The 20,529-nt window shown below is 52.2% G+C and overlaps 1 protein-coding gene across 5 annotated transcripts in view; it reads right to left on the reverse strand.

Moving 5' to 3' along the window:
• SYNE3 (spectrin repeat containing nuclear envelope family member 3) overlaps positions 1 to 20,529 on the reverse strand; it is an 88,691-nt gene that overhangs the window by 10,776 nt on the left and 57,386 nt on the right. For all 5 annotated transcript variants that reach the window (XM_027120472.1, XM_027120470.1, XM_027120471.1 and 2 more), the window contains exons 6-16: positions 18,749 to 19,096; positions 16,010 to 16,146; positions 14,310 to 14,484; positions 10,719 to 10,901; positions 9,634 to 9,777; positions 8,629 to 8,763; positions 5,157 to 5,318; positions 4,857 to 5,029; positions 4,281 to 4,410; positions 2,593 to 2,754; positions 998 to 1,147 (exon numbers count right to left, since the gene is read on the reverse strand). In XM_027120472.1, the coding sequence (XP_026976273.1) occupies positions 998 to 1,147; positions 2,593 to 2,754; positions 4,281 to 4,410; positions 4,857 to 5,029; positions 5,157 to 5,318; positions 8,629 to 8,763; positions 9,634 to 9,777; positions 10,719 to 10,901; positions 14,310 to 14,484; positions 16,010 to 16,146; positions 18,749 to 19,096 (1,899 nt within the window). The remainder of the gene's footprint in view (positions 1 to 997; positions 1,148 to 2,592; positions 2,755 to 4,280; positions 4,411 to 4,856; positions 5,030 to 5,156; positions 5,319 to 8,628; positions 8,764 to 9,633; positions 9,778 to 10,718; positions 10,902 to 14,309; positions 14,485 to 16,009; positions 16,147 to 18,748; positions 19,097 to 20,529) is intronic.

Raw genomic sequence — 20,529 nt, forward strand, 5'->3', positions numbered from 1 at the left:
GTTATTTTAGGTAAGGAGAGGAAAAGGGAAAAAAAAAAAAACGAAGTTAAGTGAGTGAAACTTAAATCCCAGCAGAGCCTGTAATGGAATATTCATTTTGTCAGGGGAGTGTTTCTTTAAAACTTGTGGTCATCTGGACAGGCTGAACCAGCAGGTGATTCAATTTAATGAGCTTTTTAACATGCATGGGGCCCAGGTGGGGATCCTGTCTGGGAAGCCCTGGGCCAAGGCCACGGGCATGCTGACCTGGCTGGGGCTGGGGTGACACCTAGTGGCCGACATGGCTGTTTCAGGGCCAGAAAAGCTGCAGCCCCAAGGCTTGGAGTCTGGGGTCTGAGGGCCTAAAGGGCCCCAGGAGGCCGCCCACCCTGTCCTTGGATTAACCTCCGTGCCTCAGTTTCCCTATCAGTTCTCAGGGACTAATAATGGTGCCGTAATGAGGACATAGCATTTAATAAAGACTGTTATGAGTTTAGCTATTGTTATTGTTTTGTGTGAGACCTGGGGGCGCCTAGGGGGAGGGTGCTTCCTCAATGTCACAAAGCAGGTTAGTGGAGGAGGGGGCCTAGATCGCAGGTCCCACTCCAGCGTTCCCTCTGTCATGCCTCCAACACCAGGGTGCGTTTAGTGCTGGCTTTGCCCCTTCCTAGCCATGTGGACTTGGGTGAGTTTTTTAACTCTCAGAGTCTCAGCCCCACTCTGGAGGCTGGAGCTGCAATTACTCCGGCAGAGGGCTGCTGTAAGCACGGAATGGGACGATGCACGTCACGGTTTCAGGTTGGTAAGTAGCAAAGCTGTCGTTATTGGAGCTCCAGCCTCCATGGGTGGCAGGAGGGCCAAATGACACATTGCAAGTCACGCGCCTAGGACCCATGAGTCTCCGTCTCCTCTCTCTGGGTGGTCCCCTCAGCCTGGTCTGTGGAGGCATGGGGCAGAGCGGATGCGGGCCCAGCTGTGTCTCCCCAGGGCCTGGGACCTGTGCATCCTCAGCACGTACACGCAGGTGGCCGGAGTCCTTTAGTTTGGACTTGTAGAGCATCCACCGGTAGCGCAGATCCTCCAGCTTATCTGAGGACCCCCTCGCTGGCCTGAGACGAAGGAGGTTTTCAAAGAGATGCTGACCTTCTGGTACCCGAGCCTCCAGCTCCTAGAGGGAGAAAGACAGGGTCACGTGTGCCTTCCAAATGGCCGAGGAGGTCCCACCTGGTTGGTCCGGAGGAGCCATTCAGATTTCACTTAAGAGGCAGCCCACAGAATAAGGCCCTGCGTGATAAACTCGGGAGGTTGAACGCTACACTGAAATGTTTTCACTGGGGGAAGACAAGGTCATATTTAGGATTCTGAACGGTCACTCTGGCTACAGAATGAGCCATTACTGAGATGCGGACCCAACAGGAAGGAGGGAGGCCAGCTTGGAGGCTATTGTCATAGTCAAGGTCAAAAATGATAAATGCCTAGATTAAGACAGTGGTAGTGAGGAAACAAACGACAAAAACCCAGGGGGTGGAATCAAGCAGGGCTTGGCGACTAATTCGACGTGGGAGAAGGAGAAAGATTTGTGGTAGATGGATTAATCCTCCAGCCCCCTGCCACATCCACGCCTTTTGCAATATGACTTTGCAACATTTCCCATCAAGAGGTGGAGTCTATTTTCTCTCCCCTTGAATCTGAACAGGCCTCGTGACTTTCTTTGTCCAACAGAATGCAGGGGAAACGATGTTGTGCCAGTTTCTAGCCTAGGCCTGAAAAGGCCCTGCATGCCCCCACTTGCTCTCTCAGACCCTGCCTCTGTTCTGGGAAGCCCAGGCTGCCCTGCAGGAGGATAAGAGATGAGTGGTGCACCTCGTGCTCATCTCGAATAGCCCACCGAGCTCCAGAGGACAGCCACCCTGCTGGTCTACAAATATGGGCACCCAGCCAAGATCAGAAGCGATGCCCGCTGACCTCAGTCAGTCTGAACTGCCAAACTTCAGAATCATGAATTAAATAAACAGTTGTTCTCTTAAGCTACAAACTGTTGGAATGGCTTGTTCCATAGCAAGAGTTAACCGATAAAAGAATTGTGATTAGTGGTGATATTTTCCAAGTTGGGGACTACAGCAGTAGGCTGAATGAAGAGACGAACGAATGGATGGTTCTTCTAAAATATTGGAAGCAAAAAAGTTTTCTTCTTCTTTTTTTTTTTTTTTTACAAATTTATCTATGTATTTTTTGGCTGCGTTGGGTCTTCATTGCTGCACGCGGGTTTCTCATTGCGGTGGCTTCTCTTGTTGCGGATCACGGGCTCTAGGCGAGTGGGCTTCAATAGTTGTGGCTTGTGGGCTCTAGAGCGCAGGCTCAGTAGTTGTGGCACACGGGCTTAGTTGCTCCGCAGCCTGGGATCGAACCCTTGTCCCCTGCATTGGCAGGCAGATTCTTTACTGCGCTACCAGGGAAGCCCTGAGGCAAAAAAAGTTTTAAAAACTATTATTTATACACAAGCCAGAACAGCTCAAGGGCTATGTATGTGCTCCTGTTTTTAGAACTCCCTGGCGACAAGCACATCTCTGGGGGCAAATCCTTCGGAAACAGGGCCTTTCCTTGGGAACAAACCTGCAGTTTTGTTTCTCTGCTCCTCAGGTCCTTGGCGGTGGCAGTTCTCATGGCGATGATTCTAACCAACTTGGAATTATCCACCTGCAACCAGTGCTCAAAGCTCCTCAGGAGCTGGGAGAAATCTTCACAGCTGTCTTTCTCCTCCTGAAGCACATTTGTCTGCGGGAAGGCACAGCACAACCAACACATCAGCGTTTTTGAAAACAGTCCACTAGCCACATGTCCTGGGGATTCCATCTGAGCAGAGGGGTGGGGCCAAGGATGCCCAAACGGTGATAAGAGACACCTAGGGGTGGGGGGGGGGGGGGCGGGGATGAGGAATGCATCTCCACTCAATGTGGCCATGTTTAGGGGCCAAGGACATTCCTCACCGTCACCTCCCTGGTCTCCTGGAGACAGCCAGCATCATCCCTTACCAGAATGTCTATAACAGTGGTCACCTTCTGCCACTTTTGTCCCCCCCAGGCTATGCGGCCAGAGTGATCTATCTAAAATGCAAGGCCACTCAGCTGAGCCTCACTTATACACTTTAGTGGCCTCTCACACTCCTTGATGTGGCCTGAGAGCCTCAGATTCCGGCTCTGCCTGGCTCTGCAGACCGTGCCACCTGCCCCATCCTCTGAGCTCTCGGCCCCTGGCGCCGGTGCCCTCTCCCTCGGTCTTTGCACCCATGGCCTCCTCCGCGTGGGATGCACCCCCTCCACTCCTCTCCTCGACTCCCACTCGGCCGTGAGGATCCCCCGACATTTCCTTTCTCCCAGGAGGGCTTCGCTACCCCAGGTCACATCACTCTGCAACAGGCTGCCATAGCGCCTGGCCCCTCTGCCTCCGAGAAACGCGTGTTCCGTAAACCCTTATTCTATTGCCTTGCGGTTCCCATTTCCTTGCTCCTCAAAATGTGCTCCGAGGCCAGGAGCCTAAGCATCTCCTGGCAGCTTGTAGAAATGCAGAGTGACGGGCCCCAGCCCAGACCTGCTGAATCAGAATCTGCCTTTTAACACGATCTGGCGGCACATGACAATCTGAAAAGCTCTGTGCTGGATTCTACGTTCTCTGAGGGTTGGAAGTGTCTCTGTTTTATTGACAGCTGTGTCCCAGCTCCAAGCACAGTCCTCAGAACATAGTAACAATCAGAAGTGCTTTCTGGATGGGGAAATGAAAGAACGAATGGGAAAACAACTGAATGGACGTGTTGTCTTTGAAGAAAAAGGAATGGGTTTCTTTCCAATGTGGTTTCGTTTTTTAAAGCCACTCAAGGGAAGGGACGGATGATACTATGTAGGTAGGTTAGTTCTTTTGACAAAATACAGTTTAGGGCACAAAAAATACCCATCTTGTGTGCTTTCCGTTTGCATCTGGGGTCAGCAGGAAGCTTCCAACCCCGACACTCCTCCCTGCAAAGGCAGTAGCCGGGGTTTCTGAGGGTGAGGGCCTGTCTGCCCGAGGGATGCCTGGGACCTTCCCTAGTGGGGACCCCTGGGTCTGGGGTCTCAGAGTTCCTCTGTCCAGTGGCACAGGGAGCTCTTGTGCCACTACCGGACAGGCTCACCTGAGATGGGACATGGTCCAGTCCTGAGTGGAGCATGTGGCCCCAGGCAGGGAAGGGACTTTGCTGGAGACAGCTTCCCACCATCAATTGACTTGGGATCTGGTCCCTCCCCGGAAGCCCCACTAGACGGACTCACCTGACGGTGGTGTCGGAAAATAAGATCCATGGGGGTGATGAGAAACCCAGTCTTTGGGATGTTGTTGGCGAAAATCAGTTTCTTCCCCGAATCCACTTCCATCCTCTGCAGCTGCCGGTTTCTGATGAGGCTGAGAAGACAAACCAGCCCAGTCAGCGTGTTGATGGGATGGGGACTCCCCGGGTCACAGGAGAAGGAACAGAATCAGGGCACCAGGCAGTGGGGGCCGACTTCTGGTCTTCCCAAGCCCACGCCTGTCCTTCGGGTTTGTCAGAACCTCCCCAGGCCACCTGCATCTCCAGTTTCCTGCTAGAGACTCACGTTACTGTCATCAAGGTGCATATACCCATCGATGCAGGTGAGGCCCAAGCCAGGAGGGGCTGGAGGCTAATTCCCGAGCTGAGGCGTTTCCTCGCTCTTAGTGCCTCTACTTAGAATTGCCTGGAGATGCCTGGAGGCAGCTGGGCCACGCCTGGCACCCAGACCCCAGCCTTCTGTTCTAGGAGCGCGGCTGAGCTCTCCCTGGCTGGGAAGGGGGCTGTCCAAGACCAGGCGCAGAGTCGGGAGCCCTCTCACCTCAGCAGGCTTCCCCTCAGCAGCCTCAGGGCCCCCCAAGACTCCACCAACTCCTGAAGCTCCTTCTGGACCACAGCAGCCCCCTCCGGAGAAGACTTCTCCATCACCAGCCGGCCGCGTGCTTCAACCAGGGGCAGCTGGGCCTCCTTCGCGGGGAATTCGTCCAGCAGTTTCTGAAGGACACACACACACACATACACACAGAGTAAGGTAATGGGGAGGGGGGAGGGTCTCTGCTCCCCAAACCTGCTTTTTTGGGATGCAGGGGACAGAATCTCTCTGTGGGGAGAGGCCTCTTACCTCGACATTGACCTCTCGGGACTGGGCATCCCATGGGCCCGTGTCCATGCGGTGGGCCTCCAGCTTCTGCGTGAGCATGGAGATCCACTGTCGCAGCTCCAAAACCTCGTGGCTGAAGGTGCAATGTTCCCGCACGCTCTGCCGGCACGTGTCCACAAGGTCCTGCAGCACAGCCCCGGGGGACCCAGGCTGAGACCTCACCCTGCAGGACCCTCAGCCCTGCCGAAGCCCCAGGGGAGGATGGCCCCCAGGGCTCCCCATCCAGCCAAGAACATGAGCGGTTGGTCTTCTCTTCTGCACAGCGCAAGGAATTTACCCCAGAAAGACCAACTCTGGTTTAAAGTGCTTATAAGCCTGTCCTACTTTTATGGAAAGTACCAGGTCTGGGTGAGGGTGCGGGCAATGGGAGCTCACGTCCGTCACGGGTTTGGGCGTAAACTGGTACAACCACTTGGGAAGACCGTAGGTCTGTATCTACTGAAACCCAACACAGGCACCCCTATGACCCAACCGTTTCATTCCTGCGTGTAACCCATCAGATGTGAACGTATCTTCACCAAAAGGCACGTGTGTGCTGTTACTGGTGAGAGCCCCAGACTGGAAACTACCCAAGTGCCTGTCAATGGTAGATGGATAACTGCATTGAGGTACATTCACAGGAGGGAATAGGTCACCTCCGCCGCAGCCGGAATGAACAATCTACACAACAATCTAGTGTAACGTTATGGATGGATTTACAGCCATCGTGTGGAGACCTAGAAGCCAGAAACAAAATGAAATACGCTGTCTTCATTTGAAGTAACGTATAAAATCAGGCAAACCCAATCAATGCCGTGCCAAGTCGAAGGTCAGGGTTACTTGCAGGTGTCAGGCAGCAACTGGAGGGGGCACGAGGACAGGTATTGTTCTGTGCTGTGATCTGGGTGCTGGTAACGCAGATTTTTTTTGTTTTTACGAATGCATTAAGCTGCATACTTAGATGTTCACTTTTCTGTATATGATTTACTTTGATAAAAAGTCTTTCAAATGGTCTTGCTTTGTTTCCCCTCCCGTGAGTCAGTCATGGCTCAGCTCTCTGGGACCTTGTTCATCTCTGTCTCCACAAAAGGTGGGTGCTGTATCCAGCAGAGTAACCATTCTCCGTCCTCCTGGTCACACAGCCTGAGACCCTCGAAGCCCCTCCCTCTCAGCCCACCACAGGCCAGTCAGACCCCAGGGTCTGTGGTCCCCTCTCTTGCTGTGATTCTCAGTTTAGGTCCTTGTGATTCTTTGCTGGGCCACCGTAGGGCCTGCCTTCCTGCATTCCAGACACTGGCTGACACCACTGGCTGCCACTAGAAGCTGGGGACTTCCCTGCACTGTCACTACTACCGTCTCCTCCTGTCCCCTGTGCACCAACATCAGACGCAATGCCTTACGCAATGGGGTATGTGCCCCCCAGGGGGACAGGAAGATCTCCTGGGCTACGGGGGAAGGACTTACTAGAACTTACTAGACTTAAAAAGCACCGAGCACCAAAATAATAAAAGAAGGGCAATACTTCTTTGAAGAAGCATTTAAACAATAAAGAAGTATGAGAGAAATGGAATATCACCACTTTGCAAGCCTTGCGATGCTCAGCTAATACTTCTTCTAATTATTATAACAATCCATTAGCTCATCGTTTGGATGTAGGCGTGAAAGCTGATGTCTGCTGCTTCTGTGGGCTCTGCGGGCCCCTGAAGAGCAAGCACAGTGATTCCTACCTATTTCTCTACTTTCCCGGCCCCAACCTTGAGACCACACGCTTTTAATTTATTAAATGGAATTAAATGCATTCATCCAGACCTTATGCCTCGATTAAGACCAACAATGCAGAGCTAACCCACACCTCGCAAGGTCTTCTCATGTCCTACTGATGTCCACAGAGATGAAAAAGCTGTTTATCGTGACCCGAGCTTAGAGTCTTACTCCAGCACTCTCATCACTAGAGGCATTTGTAGCTGTTGCGTAGAGCGAGTGCGGTCTGACCACCTCCGATGTCTTTGGTGTAGCCTTCTTGGAGTACCTACTTCATCAAAAGGCATTATTTTATTTTATTTTATTTTTCTAAAAGGTTATTTTATGACACAGGCTTTTTTCCTCTTTTAATGTATTTATTTATTTTTGGCTGCGTTGGGTCTTCGTTGCTGCATGCAGGCTTTCTCTAGTTGCAGCGAGCGGGGGCTACTCTTTGTTGCGGTGCGCGGGCTTCTCACTGCGGTGGCTTCTCTTATCGTGGAGCACGGGCTCTAGGCGCATGGGCTTCAGTGGTTGCAGCACGTGGGCTCAGTAGTTGTGGCTCGCGGGCTCTAGAGCGCAGGCTCAGTAGTTGTGGTGCAGGGGCTTAGTTGCTCCGCGGCATGTGGGATCTTCCCGGACCAGGGCTCAAATCTGTGTCCCCTGCATTGGCAGGTGGATTCTTAACCACTGCGCCACCAGTGGTTTATTTAAAAATAAATTTTATCTATTTTATAAATTGAAGTATAGTTGATATACAACGTTTCAGGTGTACAGCAAAGTGATTCAGTTATATGTACATATATATGTGTATATATATATATATATTCTTTTTCAGATTCTTTTCCATTATAGGTTATTATAAGGCATTATTTTATTATAATTACTCTCCTTTTATTTCTCTTTTTCATAATAGAAAAAGCGTTATATTAAATTTTAAAATTGTGCAGGTAACTCTGTGATTCAGGGTTGCAAAGAAGATGTCAGGAATATTTGTTATTAACATAGGGCATGCAGGGTCCAGAAGGGTGGAGAACCCTGCCTTAGACTAGCGTTCTTGAGCTGTGGCTGCCTGACAGCTGGCTTTGCACGCCGGCGGCACTTGTTACAAACGCAGACCCAGGACGCCATTTAAATCGGTGTCAGGGTGGGGCTGGAGCCTGCATTTCAACTTGTCCTCAGGCCAGTTTTGAAGGAGCCATCCCACTACCCACACCTACTGGCCGTCCCACCACCAAAGGGGCATCGATCCTGCGTGGACCCCAGCAAGATCCAGGTGGCCACTAGAGGGCACTGCATACGGGGCTTACGGCCACCAGGACCCACCTTTCAACCTGGCGTTACCGCCACAAACGTGACGGGGACTGCTGCGTGTGTGCAGCCTGGTCCGTGCTTTGGCTTCCTGGCACATGTGGAATGGTATGCTTAACTTGTTGCTGACTCCGTTGTTCATCTACCCACCAGAACTTAAACCCAGGAGAGCAGGGGCCTTGGCTGTCCTGCTCGTGCTGCCTCAATCCTTAGAGCCCAGAACACTGCCTGGCATACAGGAGGTGCTCAGTAATTGAGGTGCTCCTGAATGAATGAGGAAGGGAAGAAAGGAAGGGAGAAAGAAAAAGAAGGGTTGGAAGGAACAAAGGAAGAAAAGAGGGAGAAAGTCCCCAGGAGTGTCAGATGTCTCTGTCACAGCACAGACCCTCTGCTGGCCCCTTACCTCCAGAGACCTGTGCAGGGTCTGGTGGTCAGAGGAGAGCTGGTCCATTCTGTGCTGGTGGTGGGAGTTCCCCTGGACGAGAGGCCTCATGGCCTCCATCTGCATCCCCAGGTCCAGTCCCTCCTCCTGTAGCCCCTGCAGGAGAGGAAGGAATGAGTGGAGCGCGCTTTCCGCTTCTCCTTGTGGAAGCTGATCAGGGCGGGGGCTCCGAGTGGGAGAGACTGGGAGGGTCCCGGGACCGTGGGACTCCCCCTCTCCATCCGCTGCACCATATGGCTGTCTGATGGGCCCATTCTCAGGACTGGTGAGAATTTTAAAAATGAGATGAAAACATTCTGAGACACCATGAAAATAAACTGCTAAAGACCAGAAGGCATCTCTGGGGGACAAACTCACGTCTGGACTCAGACTTGATGACCACTTCTTAATATGAAAAATCACATCTCAGCTTTAGTTTTAAAGCCCCAAATGCATCATTTTTAATACCTTCCAAAGAACATTCCCAGTTATGTATGAGCTGTGCCTGGGTTTTAAAAAGATAATTGTTGTTTCACGTGCATTTTAAAAACCGGCAAGCTCCTCACGTAGCCAACAATTATTCATGATCAGCCTACGTACAGTCCAGTGTGTTTTCAAACATTTATTCTTAATCCCCAAATCATTTATTTAACTGAAGGCCTCTGGACTCATTAGGAACACTTAGTGAAGCAACTTTAAAAGTAAATATTCACGTTAGACTTTGGAACCATGGAGTAAGCAAAAGGACAGCCTATCATTTTGTTAGGCTCAAGAATCAGCCATTTGGAGGTGCTAAAGGCCTTGCTGAGGCCAGGAACCATCAGGTATATCAGCAGAGATTCATCTGAGATGAAAGGTCAGTTCTCAAGGGAGGGTCTAAATATCTGGCTGGCCGCTGCTTTGCTGGTTACTGTTACTGCAGGGGGCTGCTTCTAGGCACAGCTGAGTATCTGAGTAGAGGTGACTCAGGCCCGACAGACCTCTTACCTGCAACCTCGAAAGCTGGGCCTGTTTCCCAGGAAGGTCCCGCTGAAGCCCATTCTCAGCACGGACCCTGATTTGGAGGTCTGAGAGCCTTCTCTGCAGGGGATCAAAAGCATCTCCGAAATCTTTGTGTTGAGCGAGTGAGCTCTGCGGAGACAGAACAGGCAGCACACAAATCAGCTTTCTTCTCAGGCTCCCAGTGGTACAACCTGACACTCACAGACTAGCTGCTCTATCTCCAGCCTTCTCCTGGCTGGCTCGTACTCACTCAGGCGCCACCCCCTCCAGGAAGCCTTCCTGGAGCCCTTGAGGTGTTTGACTCCCCTCCTTGAGGACCGTAGTGTCCTCACCTAACAGTTGTTCTGCCTCTAGAACAGGGGCTGGCAAACTACATCTCCTACCACACACCCCAAGTCCCAGCAGGGGCCTGTGTTTGTAAATAAAGTTTTATTGGAACACAGCCACACCCATTCATTTACAGCTGCTTTCATGCTACAGCGGCAGAGTTGAGAAGCTGCAACAGAGACCACTTGCCCTGCGAACCCTCAAATGTTTGCTAAATGTTTGCTCCGTGGATTAGATCAGACCAGGGATGTAATGCTCTTAGCAGGTGCCAGGCCCCTGGTCAGTGCCCCAGAGACCATCTCTTTCATCATCATCATTATTAGACGCTCAGCAAACATTTGTTACCTAAAAGAAACTGGCCACAACATCCCATGTTATGTCTGTGATTTCGTGTGACCGTTTAGAAGTGTCCCTAATAATACCAGCTCCCAGCTCTCCAGTGGTTTAAAGTTTACAAGTGTTTTTCTCTGCATTTTCTTATCTGACAGTCCCCAGCTCTTTGCAGAAAACAGTTCGACTTGATCAGTGAAGAAGGGAATTTGGGGGCAGAGGTGGGAGGCCGACAGGTGAGAAGGATCGCGCCATAATCCTACCCAGATGATAGATGAGGGGCCTGAGGTCGTGGGGGACAAAGCGATAGGTCCAGGGCCACGTGGTGGCCAGTGGCAGAGCTGGGGTCAGGATGCAGGGCTGCCCTTCCTGGAGGGCTGGGTCGACGGCTGAGGGCCGCCAGTGGGGCTCACCTGCAGTTTGCTCTTTCTCTGCAGAAGCCGGTTGTGCAGTAAGTCTCTGTCCCTCACGGAAGTTGCCACCTGCTCCAGCAGGGCCGTGGCTCTCTCCTGGCCAAAGATGCCGCCCAGCAGGTCTTTCTTCAGCTGCAGCATCGTCAGCTCCTCCTTCAGGCGGGAGCTTTCCGCCAGGGCCGCCTAGGGGAGACAGGGCCTCCGTGAGCCGCAGGGCAGGATGAGGCTGGAGATGGGGCCAGGAGCGCACCTGTTCTGGCTGTGCCTGCCCAGGAGGCTGGGCCTTGGTGCTGGTTTCCAAGGAAGCAGCAAACGTAAGGAGAAACGGGCTGGCAGGAGGGCGGTAGGAGGCCCTGAATGTCAGGGTCAATCTGATTCCTCTCTCACCTCCACATCCATCTTATTACCAAAGCCCGAGCAAGAATTCTACCTCCTACGTGTTCTGGAAATCCGTCCCCTCTCCATCCCCCACCACTGACTGTGCTCACCTGAACCCCAGAAGCTCCTGACCGCCTGCTGCCTCCCAGCCGCCCCCCAAAATTGACCGTCCAAACTGCAGCCGAACCCCAAACTAACCAGTCTGATCCTCTACTCAGTGATCCTCTATCACCGACAGCAGTGGGCCATCCCCCAGTTGGTGTATGGGACATTTCGAAGGGGCTAAGGGCCTATGGGATCATGATTAGAGGAAATTCTGGAAGGCTTCCCAGAGGAAGTGGCACCTGAGTGAAGTCGTGATGTGTGGGAGCTCACCGGGCAGAAGGGGAGGAAAAGGGGACTCAGCAGCCCTGTGTAATGGGCAGCTGGCTCCTAAGCAGGCAGCCTGAACTCTGCACAGCCCAGGCCCCACCTCCTCCAGGAAGCCTCCCCTGACCACATTCCCAGCCTACATGCACTCTTCCTGCCCCCAAAGCCTTGTTCCTCGCTTCAGGCTCCTGCTGATCAACAGCTGTTGGGGACAAATACCTCTTGCTTCTCTAACTGAGGGCACAGGGGCCCTGGAGGCCAGGGGTTTGGTCTTCAGCTGGCCAGAGTCCTTCCATTTGATATCTGATGATGTTACAGAGATGCTGAGCTGGGCACGGGGCTGGGAGAGGGAGAACTAAGACCCCAGCCCAGGTGTGTGGTTTGCAATTAGCTACACAGAGGTCAAGCTTCTAGCTATAGGGAGTCACCTTCACCCCCTTTTCACCAGACTCAGACACAATATCATGAGGGTTAAGAATTCAGGCTGGGGAGTTGCAATCATGAGTTTGGATTCCATACTAACTGGGAGAACTTGGGCAATTCCAAGCCTCGGTTTCCTCATCGGTAAATTAGGGGTAGTCGTACCCTAGCTCACGGGGCTGCCGTGAGGCTTAAATGCCTAGGAAGCATTTAACATACTGCAGGACCCAGAGTGAACACACCATAAAAGACAGATCTTCTCAGCCATTATTATTTAACCAACTGTTACGTGTTGAATTGTGTCCTTCAAAAAAGATATGGTGGGAAAAAAAAAAAGAAGACTCATGGGGAGAAGATGGCCACGTGACGACAGACACGGAGATCAGAGTGACGGACCTACAAGCCAGTGAACACCAGCGACTGCCAGCAAATACCAGAAGCTAGAAGAGGTAAAGGAGGATTCTCCCCTAGAGCCACTGGGAAGAGCAAGGCCCTCCTGACACCTTGACTTTGGACTTCCAGCTTCCAGAACTTTGAGAGAATGAACTTCTGTTGTTTGAAGTCACCAGTTTTGGGTGCTTTCTTGCAGCAGCCCCAGGGAACGAATACACCAGCCACGCCCAGGTTTTGGCTGGAGCTTTGCAGATGCACAGGCTGCTCTGAGGCTAGATGCAGGAGCTGAGTCAAGACAAGAGAGAGCTGGCAGCTCGAGCCCTGGCCTGTGAAATCCATCCCGCCCAGGTGGGCCGGTGGGAGTGATGAAAGACATACTTCCAGCCAGCAAACAGCGTCCAAACGTGAATAAACCAAAGTCCTGGCCCCAAGTGTTCCAACCCACTGCTCCGCGAAATTCCCGCACTGGGAGTCCTGGGTCATACTCGAGAAAGACGGGACCTCTCTCCTGCTTCAAGGAGGTCCCGGTTTGCTTTCTGCCTTAGTGGGAAGGACAGGATGAAATATAGTTGTGACACAGTGGGGAGAGTTAGACAGGTCTGGGTCAAAGCCAGCCCTGTCACTTAATGGCTGTGTCACATCGAGCAAGTGGCTTCCCCTCTGGGACATCTGTTTTTCTCAACAGTCAAATGATAAGAAGTGTTCTGAATGCCTCGCAAACCTATTTTCAGGAGCCAGAGTGAAGACACGGATAAGAACATTAGACAAGAGTCTAGAACCCACCATTCTGCCCCCAGCTCTGCTCTCTTGAGCAGCCTGACCTTGAACAAGCTCCCTAACTTCTCCCTGGCCCCAGCCCCTCATCAGTAAAATGAGGAGAATGGTAGAAATGGAAACAAAAATCCATGTACATAGATAATCAACATGTGCTAATTATGGCAATGAAAACTGGAAAGAACCTAAACAATCTAAGTGCAGAAACTTTAAAAAAAAAAATGACATGGAATATTCTGCAGCCATTTCAAGTGACGGCTTTACTGACCCATTTTAAAGGCCGCTGAGGAGAAGTTCATATGTGTCAACTGAAAGTATCTGAATATACAACCATACAGCATGAGCTCAAATACACAGTGAGGATGCACACTTGCAGTGGTGGCACCCACCTTGGGGCCATGAAGGCAGACGTGGTTTAGAGCTGGAAAGAGCTTGGGTCCTGGAAGATACTGCTGAGCTATCAAGCCAGCTCTGGGACGACCTGAAAGTCTCCGTGTTTGTTTGTTTGTTTAATTATTTAATTTTTTTGGCCGCGTTGGGTCTTCGTTGCTGCTCGCGGGCTTTCTCTAGTTGAGGTGAGCGGGGGCTACTCTTCGTTGCAGTGCACGGGTTTCTTATTGCGGTGGCCTCTCTTGTTGCGGAGCACGGGCTCTAGGCGCGTGGGCTCAGTAGTTGTGGCTCGCGGGCTCTAGAGCGCAGGCTCAGTAGTTATGGCGCACGGGCTTAGTTGCTCTGTGGCATGTGGGATCTTCCCGGAGCGGGGCTCGAACCCGTGTCCCCTGCATTGGCAGGCAGATTCTTAACCGCTGTGCCACCAGGGAAGTCCCGTCTCTGTGTTTTAAGCCACCACTGATCAGGTTTCCTGTCACTTGTCACATGCAGCCCAATTGACACACAATAAAGGTAATGGCCTGACACCGTGTTTCTCAGCACTGCTCAGGCTTCCACCTGAGGCCTGCCTGCAGCAGGGTCCTAAAGAGAAGGGCTGAGCGCAGATCCGTGCAGTCCTGGAGCCACACCAGGCACCAGGCTTCACCTCCTTCCCAAGAACTGACGGTGACTTTTGTCGCTGATAACTACAAGTGTTGACATTTCCTGTGCACTTAGAACTCACCAGACAGGGTACAGTGGGCTCCACCCAGACATCTGGAGGACCCAGAGACACACCTGTCCCTGCGGGGGCGCCTGAAATGCTATGCTTGGCTGGTGGCCTCCCCCAGCTGCACCCATCAGCCCTCCCGACAGAGCCATGCGGACCTCAATCTGCGGCAGGAAGGTGTGGATGGAGGGCGGGTCCGGCAGGCTGGCGGTGACGTCCACGATCCTCTGGGCCAGAGCCCTCCACAGCTGCAGCTCCTGCAGGGGCCGCTGGAAATGCCGCCACAGGTCCACGCCCGCGGCATTACGTAGCCTGCTGCTCTTGGCTTTCATGCTGTGAGCACCGTGCAGGGGGAACCGAGAGAGGAGAGAGCGGGTCAGTATAAGAGCAAGGCCGCTGCCCAGAACCCAGAGCGCCCGGCTTGTGCTGCTTCCAGGGCGGGCACTCTCCTCTTCTACGGACTACTGGGCTGTCCACGGGACCCTGAGGCCTATGCTGTCCAGATAAAAGGGCACTGGAGGTAAGCCAGTCCTCGAATAGACTTGCATCCCAGCTTCTGGACCAGGGAAAGAGTCAAGCCTGGAAGAGGAATTATTGAGCCCCCAGGCTGGTACCGCCTGCCCCCAGGCACCTCACGGAAGCAAAACAGAATACTTTCTTGAGTAGGATGCCATTACTTGAGGCCCAAATAATTTCTACAAATAATTTTTCCAATATGCTGTCCATTGTATATAGCACAGGGAACTATATTCCATAACTTGTAATAACCTATAATGGAAAAGAATCTGAAAAAGAAATGATATATATGTATAACCGCATCACTTTGCTATACACCTGAAACGAACAAAACGTTGTAAATCAACTACATTTCCAAAAAAATACATATATATATATGTACAGATATAATGTCTAGCGCCCAGTCATAGATAACCAGCACCTGCCCCCTCCACGAGAGCAACGAAGGGGAGGGAGACCTCGGCCACCCGCTCCCACGGCCCGCTATGCACAGGAGGTTCAGTCTCACCACCACCTCAGCGTCTTGTGCAGGATCCAGGCCCTTGTTCTGCGTGTACACATGTAGGGCCTGTGCACACCGTGGGGCGAGAGTCACCTGGCAAGGCAGGAGGTCCCTGAGTTCCTTCTCGAGGAAAACCCCTGCATCAGAGGCAGGAGGATGAGAAGTGCTACAGGGGCGGGGACAGCTGGGCTGTGTTCCAAACACCTCTGAGCCTCACGCAGTAAAAACAGGTACCGATTCTGAATTTACACTGTGCCCAGCTCCACACAGGGTGGATGTTTGAACTGCTGGTCTTTGCTGGGCTAAGAAGCTGGACCTAGCCGCGCCCGAACCCATGGGCGGACACGGAGGTAGCGGCTGGTCTGAAGTCAGGTCCAGCGCTTACATCAGCACGGCCGTCAGCAAGTGGGGCACGATGCTGGCCTAGTGAAAAGCCCTCCCCTTCGGCCATTACATAGGGGACCCATCCCCCGTGCGAAGCTGCATAAGGAGACTTGATGGAAATAAGTGAAGAGGCCACATAGCACAGAGAAAAGCAAAGTTCAGGCCTCTTTCTGGGAGCAGAATGGAAAAAACTTCGAAAAGGGGTCAGTACCTGAGCCCAGTGAGACCCTATAATGGCCAGTCGTTGATAAGAACAAGAACTATTTGTTATCAGGCAGCAAGAGATGCAAGCACCTCTGCAGCTGGCGTCAGATGGGCAGAGGCCCTGAGCAAAGCCCCCTCTGCAGCTGGCATCAGATGGGCAGAGGCCCTGAGCAAAGCCCCCTCTGCAGCTGGCGTCAGATGGGCAGAGGCCCTGAGCATGAGGCCCAGGACCACCCGCGGCCCGCCCAGTACCTCTGGTGCTCCTGGATGGCAGAGACCACGCTGCCCGCGAGGGGCTGCGGGTCCTCGGGGAACACGATGAGCTCCTTCAGCCGGGCCTGCAGACGGTCCACCCGAGGCTCCTCCGCGGCCAGCGCCGCCCGCGTGGCCTGCAGCAACAGACAACACCCGACGGGACAGGTGAGCTTCCGAGATGGGATGGCGGTGTGTGTGCACCGGGGTGAGCATATCCTGTGGAAGTGGGCCAGCCTGGGGGAAAACGGTCCCCCAGGGGAGGGACAGGGGCCCCGAGAGCTCAGCCCCTGCTCTCCCTTGCTCTCCCGCTCCGTGACCCCAAACACATTTGCTCTTTTTTTTTCTTTGCGGTACGCGGGCCTCTCACTGTTGTGGCCTCTCCCATTGCGGAGCACAGGCTCCGGACGCGCAGGCTCACTGGCCATGGCTCACGGGCCCAGCCGCTCCGCGGCATGTGGGATCTTCCCGGACCGGGGCACGAACCCGTGTCCCCTGCATCGGCAGGCAGACTCTCAACCACTGCGCCACCAGGGAATCCCCTTGTTTGCTCTTGATGAGCAGGTTTTTCTCTTTATCATCACCTACCTCACAGCCTTGCCATCGACTAGCACCTAATCATACAAATAACTAATACTTAGGGAACAGTGATGACGTGCTGAGTGCCCTGTGGTCCCATTCACTGAAGCCTCGCCATGGTCCTAGACAGTAATTCTCTGTGTCCCCGTTTTACACACAAGGAAACTCTGGCCAAGAGTTTTCTGACAGTTGCAGAGCTGGGAAACGGTGGCCCTGACATTGGAGCCGGGCCCTCTGGCCCTTAACCTGCCCTTTCAGCACTGAAGGAAGCAATGACCTGAAGATGCTCTGTGAATCCACTTACTGTCGGCAAGAGGACATTTCCACCCAGCAGCCCGACCACTCCACTCAGCCACGTTCAGGCACTTCGGATGCGGCCTTTTCCTGCTGTCCTGGGAAATGTGGAGTTTGATCCTGACCTTGACTCTGGCTGGTCCCAGGCTCAGTAGGAGGCAGGGTGGGGGAGTGGAAAGCGCACGGGCTCTGGCAGGACACAGGCTGGCCTGGAAACCCACCTCCAGCCCTTCCCAGCTGCGCAGCCTTGGATCGGTCCTGGCCCCTCGGGGGTAAAACGGGGCCACCCCCGCTTGACAAGGCACCGGGTACAGGGCGGGAGCATTTCTCACTACATAAACGCTAGTTTAAGAACAGAGATCTTCGAACAAGTTCTGAAATTCCCCTTCACTGATTTCCGGTTAGTCATACCTTGGTCATAATTGACACTTGAACCGGGTGGGACAGGCAGCACCTGTAGGGATGTGGTCTGCCTCCTGCCTCGGGAAAGGCTTCCTGAAACATAGCCGGGCATGGCCAGGTGGCGGCTGTCGGGACACGGGAGTGTTGGCAGGGCTTTCCAGGTCTTACCCTCCCCAAACTCCATCCCTGCCAGTTTGCTTGCTTTGACCTTGGCCCTCACCTAGAACTCCTGCTAAGAGCCATATGTTCCCTGAGTCCCGATGCTATTGGCAGGTGCTGTTCTAAGCACTTTTGTTTTCACAGGTTCATAAGGAATGCGGAAGGCAGGTCTTATTATCATCCCATCCATGTCACATTTAACTGAGATTAAATGAATTCTCCCCGGGAATTCCCTGGCGGTCCAGTGGTTAGGATTCCGCGCTTTCACCAACGAGGGCCGGGGTTCAATCCGTGGTTGGGGGAACTAGGATCCTGCAAGCTGAGCGGTGTGGCCAAAAAAAAAAGTAATTCTTCCAAAGCCAGCCAGTCGGCAAGGAGAGGAACCAAGACTCGAAGCCGGGCAGTCTGATCCGAAAGTCCCCGCCCTTCACCACCGCACCACACCACCCCCGCCCTGCGCCAAGGCAGACAATCCTACAAGGGAAACAACCCCCTTTGTACAAAGTTGATCATTGCAGTGAACCTGGTCTCCTGCAAGGCTGAGTGACGTTAAAGAGCGTGGATGCTTCGTTTCTACCTACACACAAATATTTCTGCATATGAGCAAACATTAGAAAGAAGAGGGGAAGAAACAGAACAATCTGGAATGGAGGTAGGGCCTGGGGGCTTTCCTTTTAGATCTTTCCCCTAATGGAATTGACAAGCTAGCCCTTTGAGTTAATATAGTAAATAAAGGACTGCAGAAGGGTGTTAATCCTTATTTGAAAAATCTCTCTGTCCTCACGTCAAACCTCTCGTGAGTGGGCACATGGGTGGGGAAGTGGGAGGGTGCTCTGAATGGACACCGTGTCTGGGTTGGACACACCCTCCCCAGGATGGGTAGCATCTGCTGGGCCTCCTAAGAGCCCTGGTTATGTTTGTTCCTCATCTTCTCTACACTGAGAGCCTTGCCCCTGACCTCACACTCCCTGCTCTGTGCTCGGAAAGTGCTCACCACATCCTACCATCAGGCAAGCGAATGGCAAACTTGGAGCCGGTCCACCTCTTATTTACCCACCAACTCATCATGTGAGGCTGGGGATGTTGTGGGGGGGGGCGGGAGTCTCTCCAGGCCTCAGTTTCCTCATCCAGAAAACAGGTACAAACAACCAATTTGTCTACTGTGCTCGGGGCACTGAGATTATCAAAAATCCAGAAGACCAGAGCCAGCGTGCTTGAGACTAAGCGCGATCCTCCTGCTGCACAGATGCCCCGACGCACACACGGCACCCGGACTGGGCCGCGGCTTTGCCAAACACTGCTTACCGAGTAGAGTCTCCAGCGGGCCACCAGCTCGTCCTGGGTCCCTGCTTTGGCCGCGGGTTCCAGGTCCTCCTCCGCCAGCCTCTGAAGGCCCTTCCTGAACTCTGCCAGCTCGGCCTCCAGCTGCCTCCTCTGCTGCTCGTAGGCTTCCCTGGACCAGAGCAGGCCCCGCAGCCGCCCCTCCTCCCCCTCCCAGAGTGCACGCAGCTTCTCCAGAACATTCCGCATCTCCTCCAGTTCTCTGGTGATCTTCTCTGCACCCAGAGGGGAGCTGCTCTGGATGACGCCCCCGGCCTGCTCCTCCAGCCTCCGCAAAGACTCCTCGCCCCTGGGAAAGTCGCTGGCGATGTCCTGAAGCAGGGAGGCAGTGGGAAAGAAACCCGAGGGGAAAAAGAAAACACGTGCTGCATTTCCCAGGACCGCTGGGAGCGTCATGCCCAACGGTAATTCCTATTCCCAGGCTAGACCCAAGGCACCTTTCCAAGGGGTGGACTGTCTGCCTTTGTAACATTCAGGATGTGATTCCGTTACCATGTCATTTACAAGCCCTGTGATTAAGTGAAGGGGAGAGTCTCTGCTGGGTACTTCTCTGTCTTTAACACTCTCTGATATTTGTTAATCTTGCTTTTCTAACAGAGACGGAGGCAGCCTCAGGCTCGAAGCCTTCAGCTGGCAAAAGTATGGAGCAAATAGAACCTAACGGCGCCATTTGGCCTCATTACATCTATTTGTATGGTTATCTACCAATTCTGAATGAGTATTGGTATTCCATTTATGACAATGATATAAAATTTCTTTTTAAATCAGTGTTCATTGCCTTCTAATATTAAAAAAAATTTTGGTAAACACTTTTGTCTGTTTTATTTAAAATACCTCCAAAATATTTTTTTCACTTTTTTAGTGAAGTGCAACTTACATGGAGTACAGTACAGACTGTCCTTGACTTAAAATGGTTCGACTTATGATTTTTTTTTATGAGGGTATGAGTGCAATATGCATCCAGTAGAAACTGTACTTTGCATTTTGAATTTTGATCTTTTCCCAGACTAGTGATATGCAACACGATGCTCCCTCGCGATGCTGGGCAGCGGCAGTGAGTGTAACCAACATAGTTTTCACTTTCACTATGGTATTCAATAAATTACATGAGGTATTCAACACTTTATTATAAAACAGCCTTGTGCTAGATGATTTTAGGCTAATGGAAGATGATCTGAGCACGCTTAAGGTGGGCTGGACTAAGCTATGATGTTTGGTAGGTTAGGTGTCTTAAATGCACTTTCGACTTACGATATTTTCAACTTACGATGGGTTTATTGGGACGTAGCCCTACTGTAAGTTGAGAAAATCTATATATAGATCTTAAGTGTTACTGTTCAAAGAGTTTTGAGAAATATATATGCCCATGCAGTCCACACTGTTATCAAAATATAGCATTTCTAACATCCCAGAAGATTCTAGAACTTCATCTATTTGAAATCATAGAATATGTTATTTTTTGAAACTGGCTTCTTTCACTCAGCATAATCTCTTTTAGATTCTTCTATGCTGTCAGGTATACCAGAACTTCATTCCTTTTCATTGACTAATATGTCTTTGTACATATATTCTATTCTATGACGTGTTTATCCAATACTCTGCGGATAAAAATCTGAGTTGTTTTCAGTTTAGGGCTGTTATGCATAAGGTTGCTGTGAACATTCTTTTACAGATACCCACACTTTTCAAAAGTTCAGTTTAGGGCTTCCCTGGTGGCGCAGTGGTTGAGAGTCCGCCTGCCGATG

The sequence above is a fragment of the Aethalodelphis obliquidens genome, unplaced genomic scaffold (assembly GCF_003676395.1).
Source record: "Aethalodelphis obliquidens isolate GAN/ISIS:26980383/991018 unplaced genomic scaffold, ASM367639v1 scaffold21, whole genome shotgun sequence".
Lineage (NCBI taxonomy): Eukaryota > Metazoa > Chordata > Mammalia > Artiodactyla > Delphinidae > Aethalodelphis > Aethalodelphis obliquidens.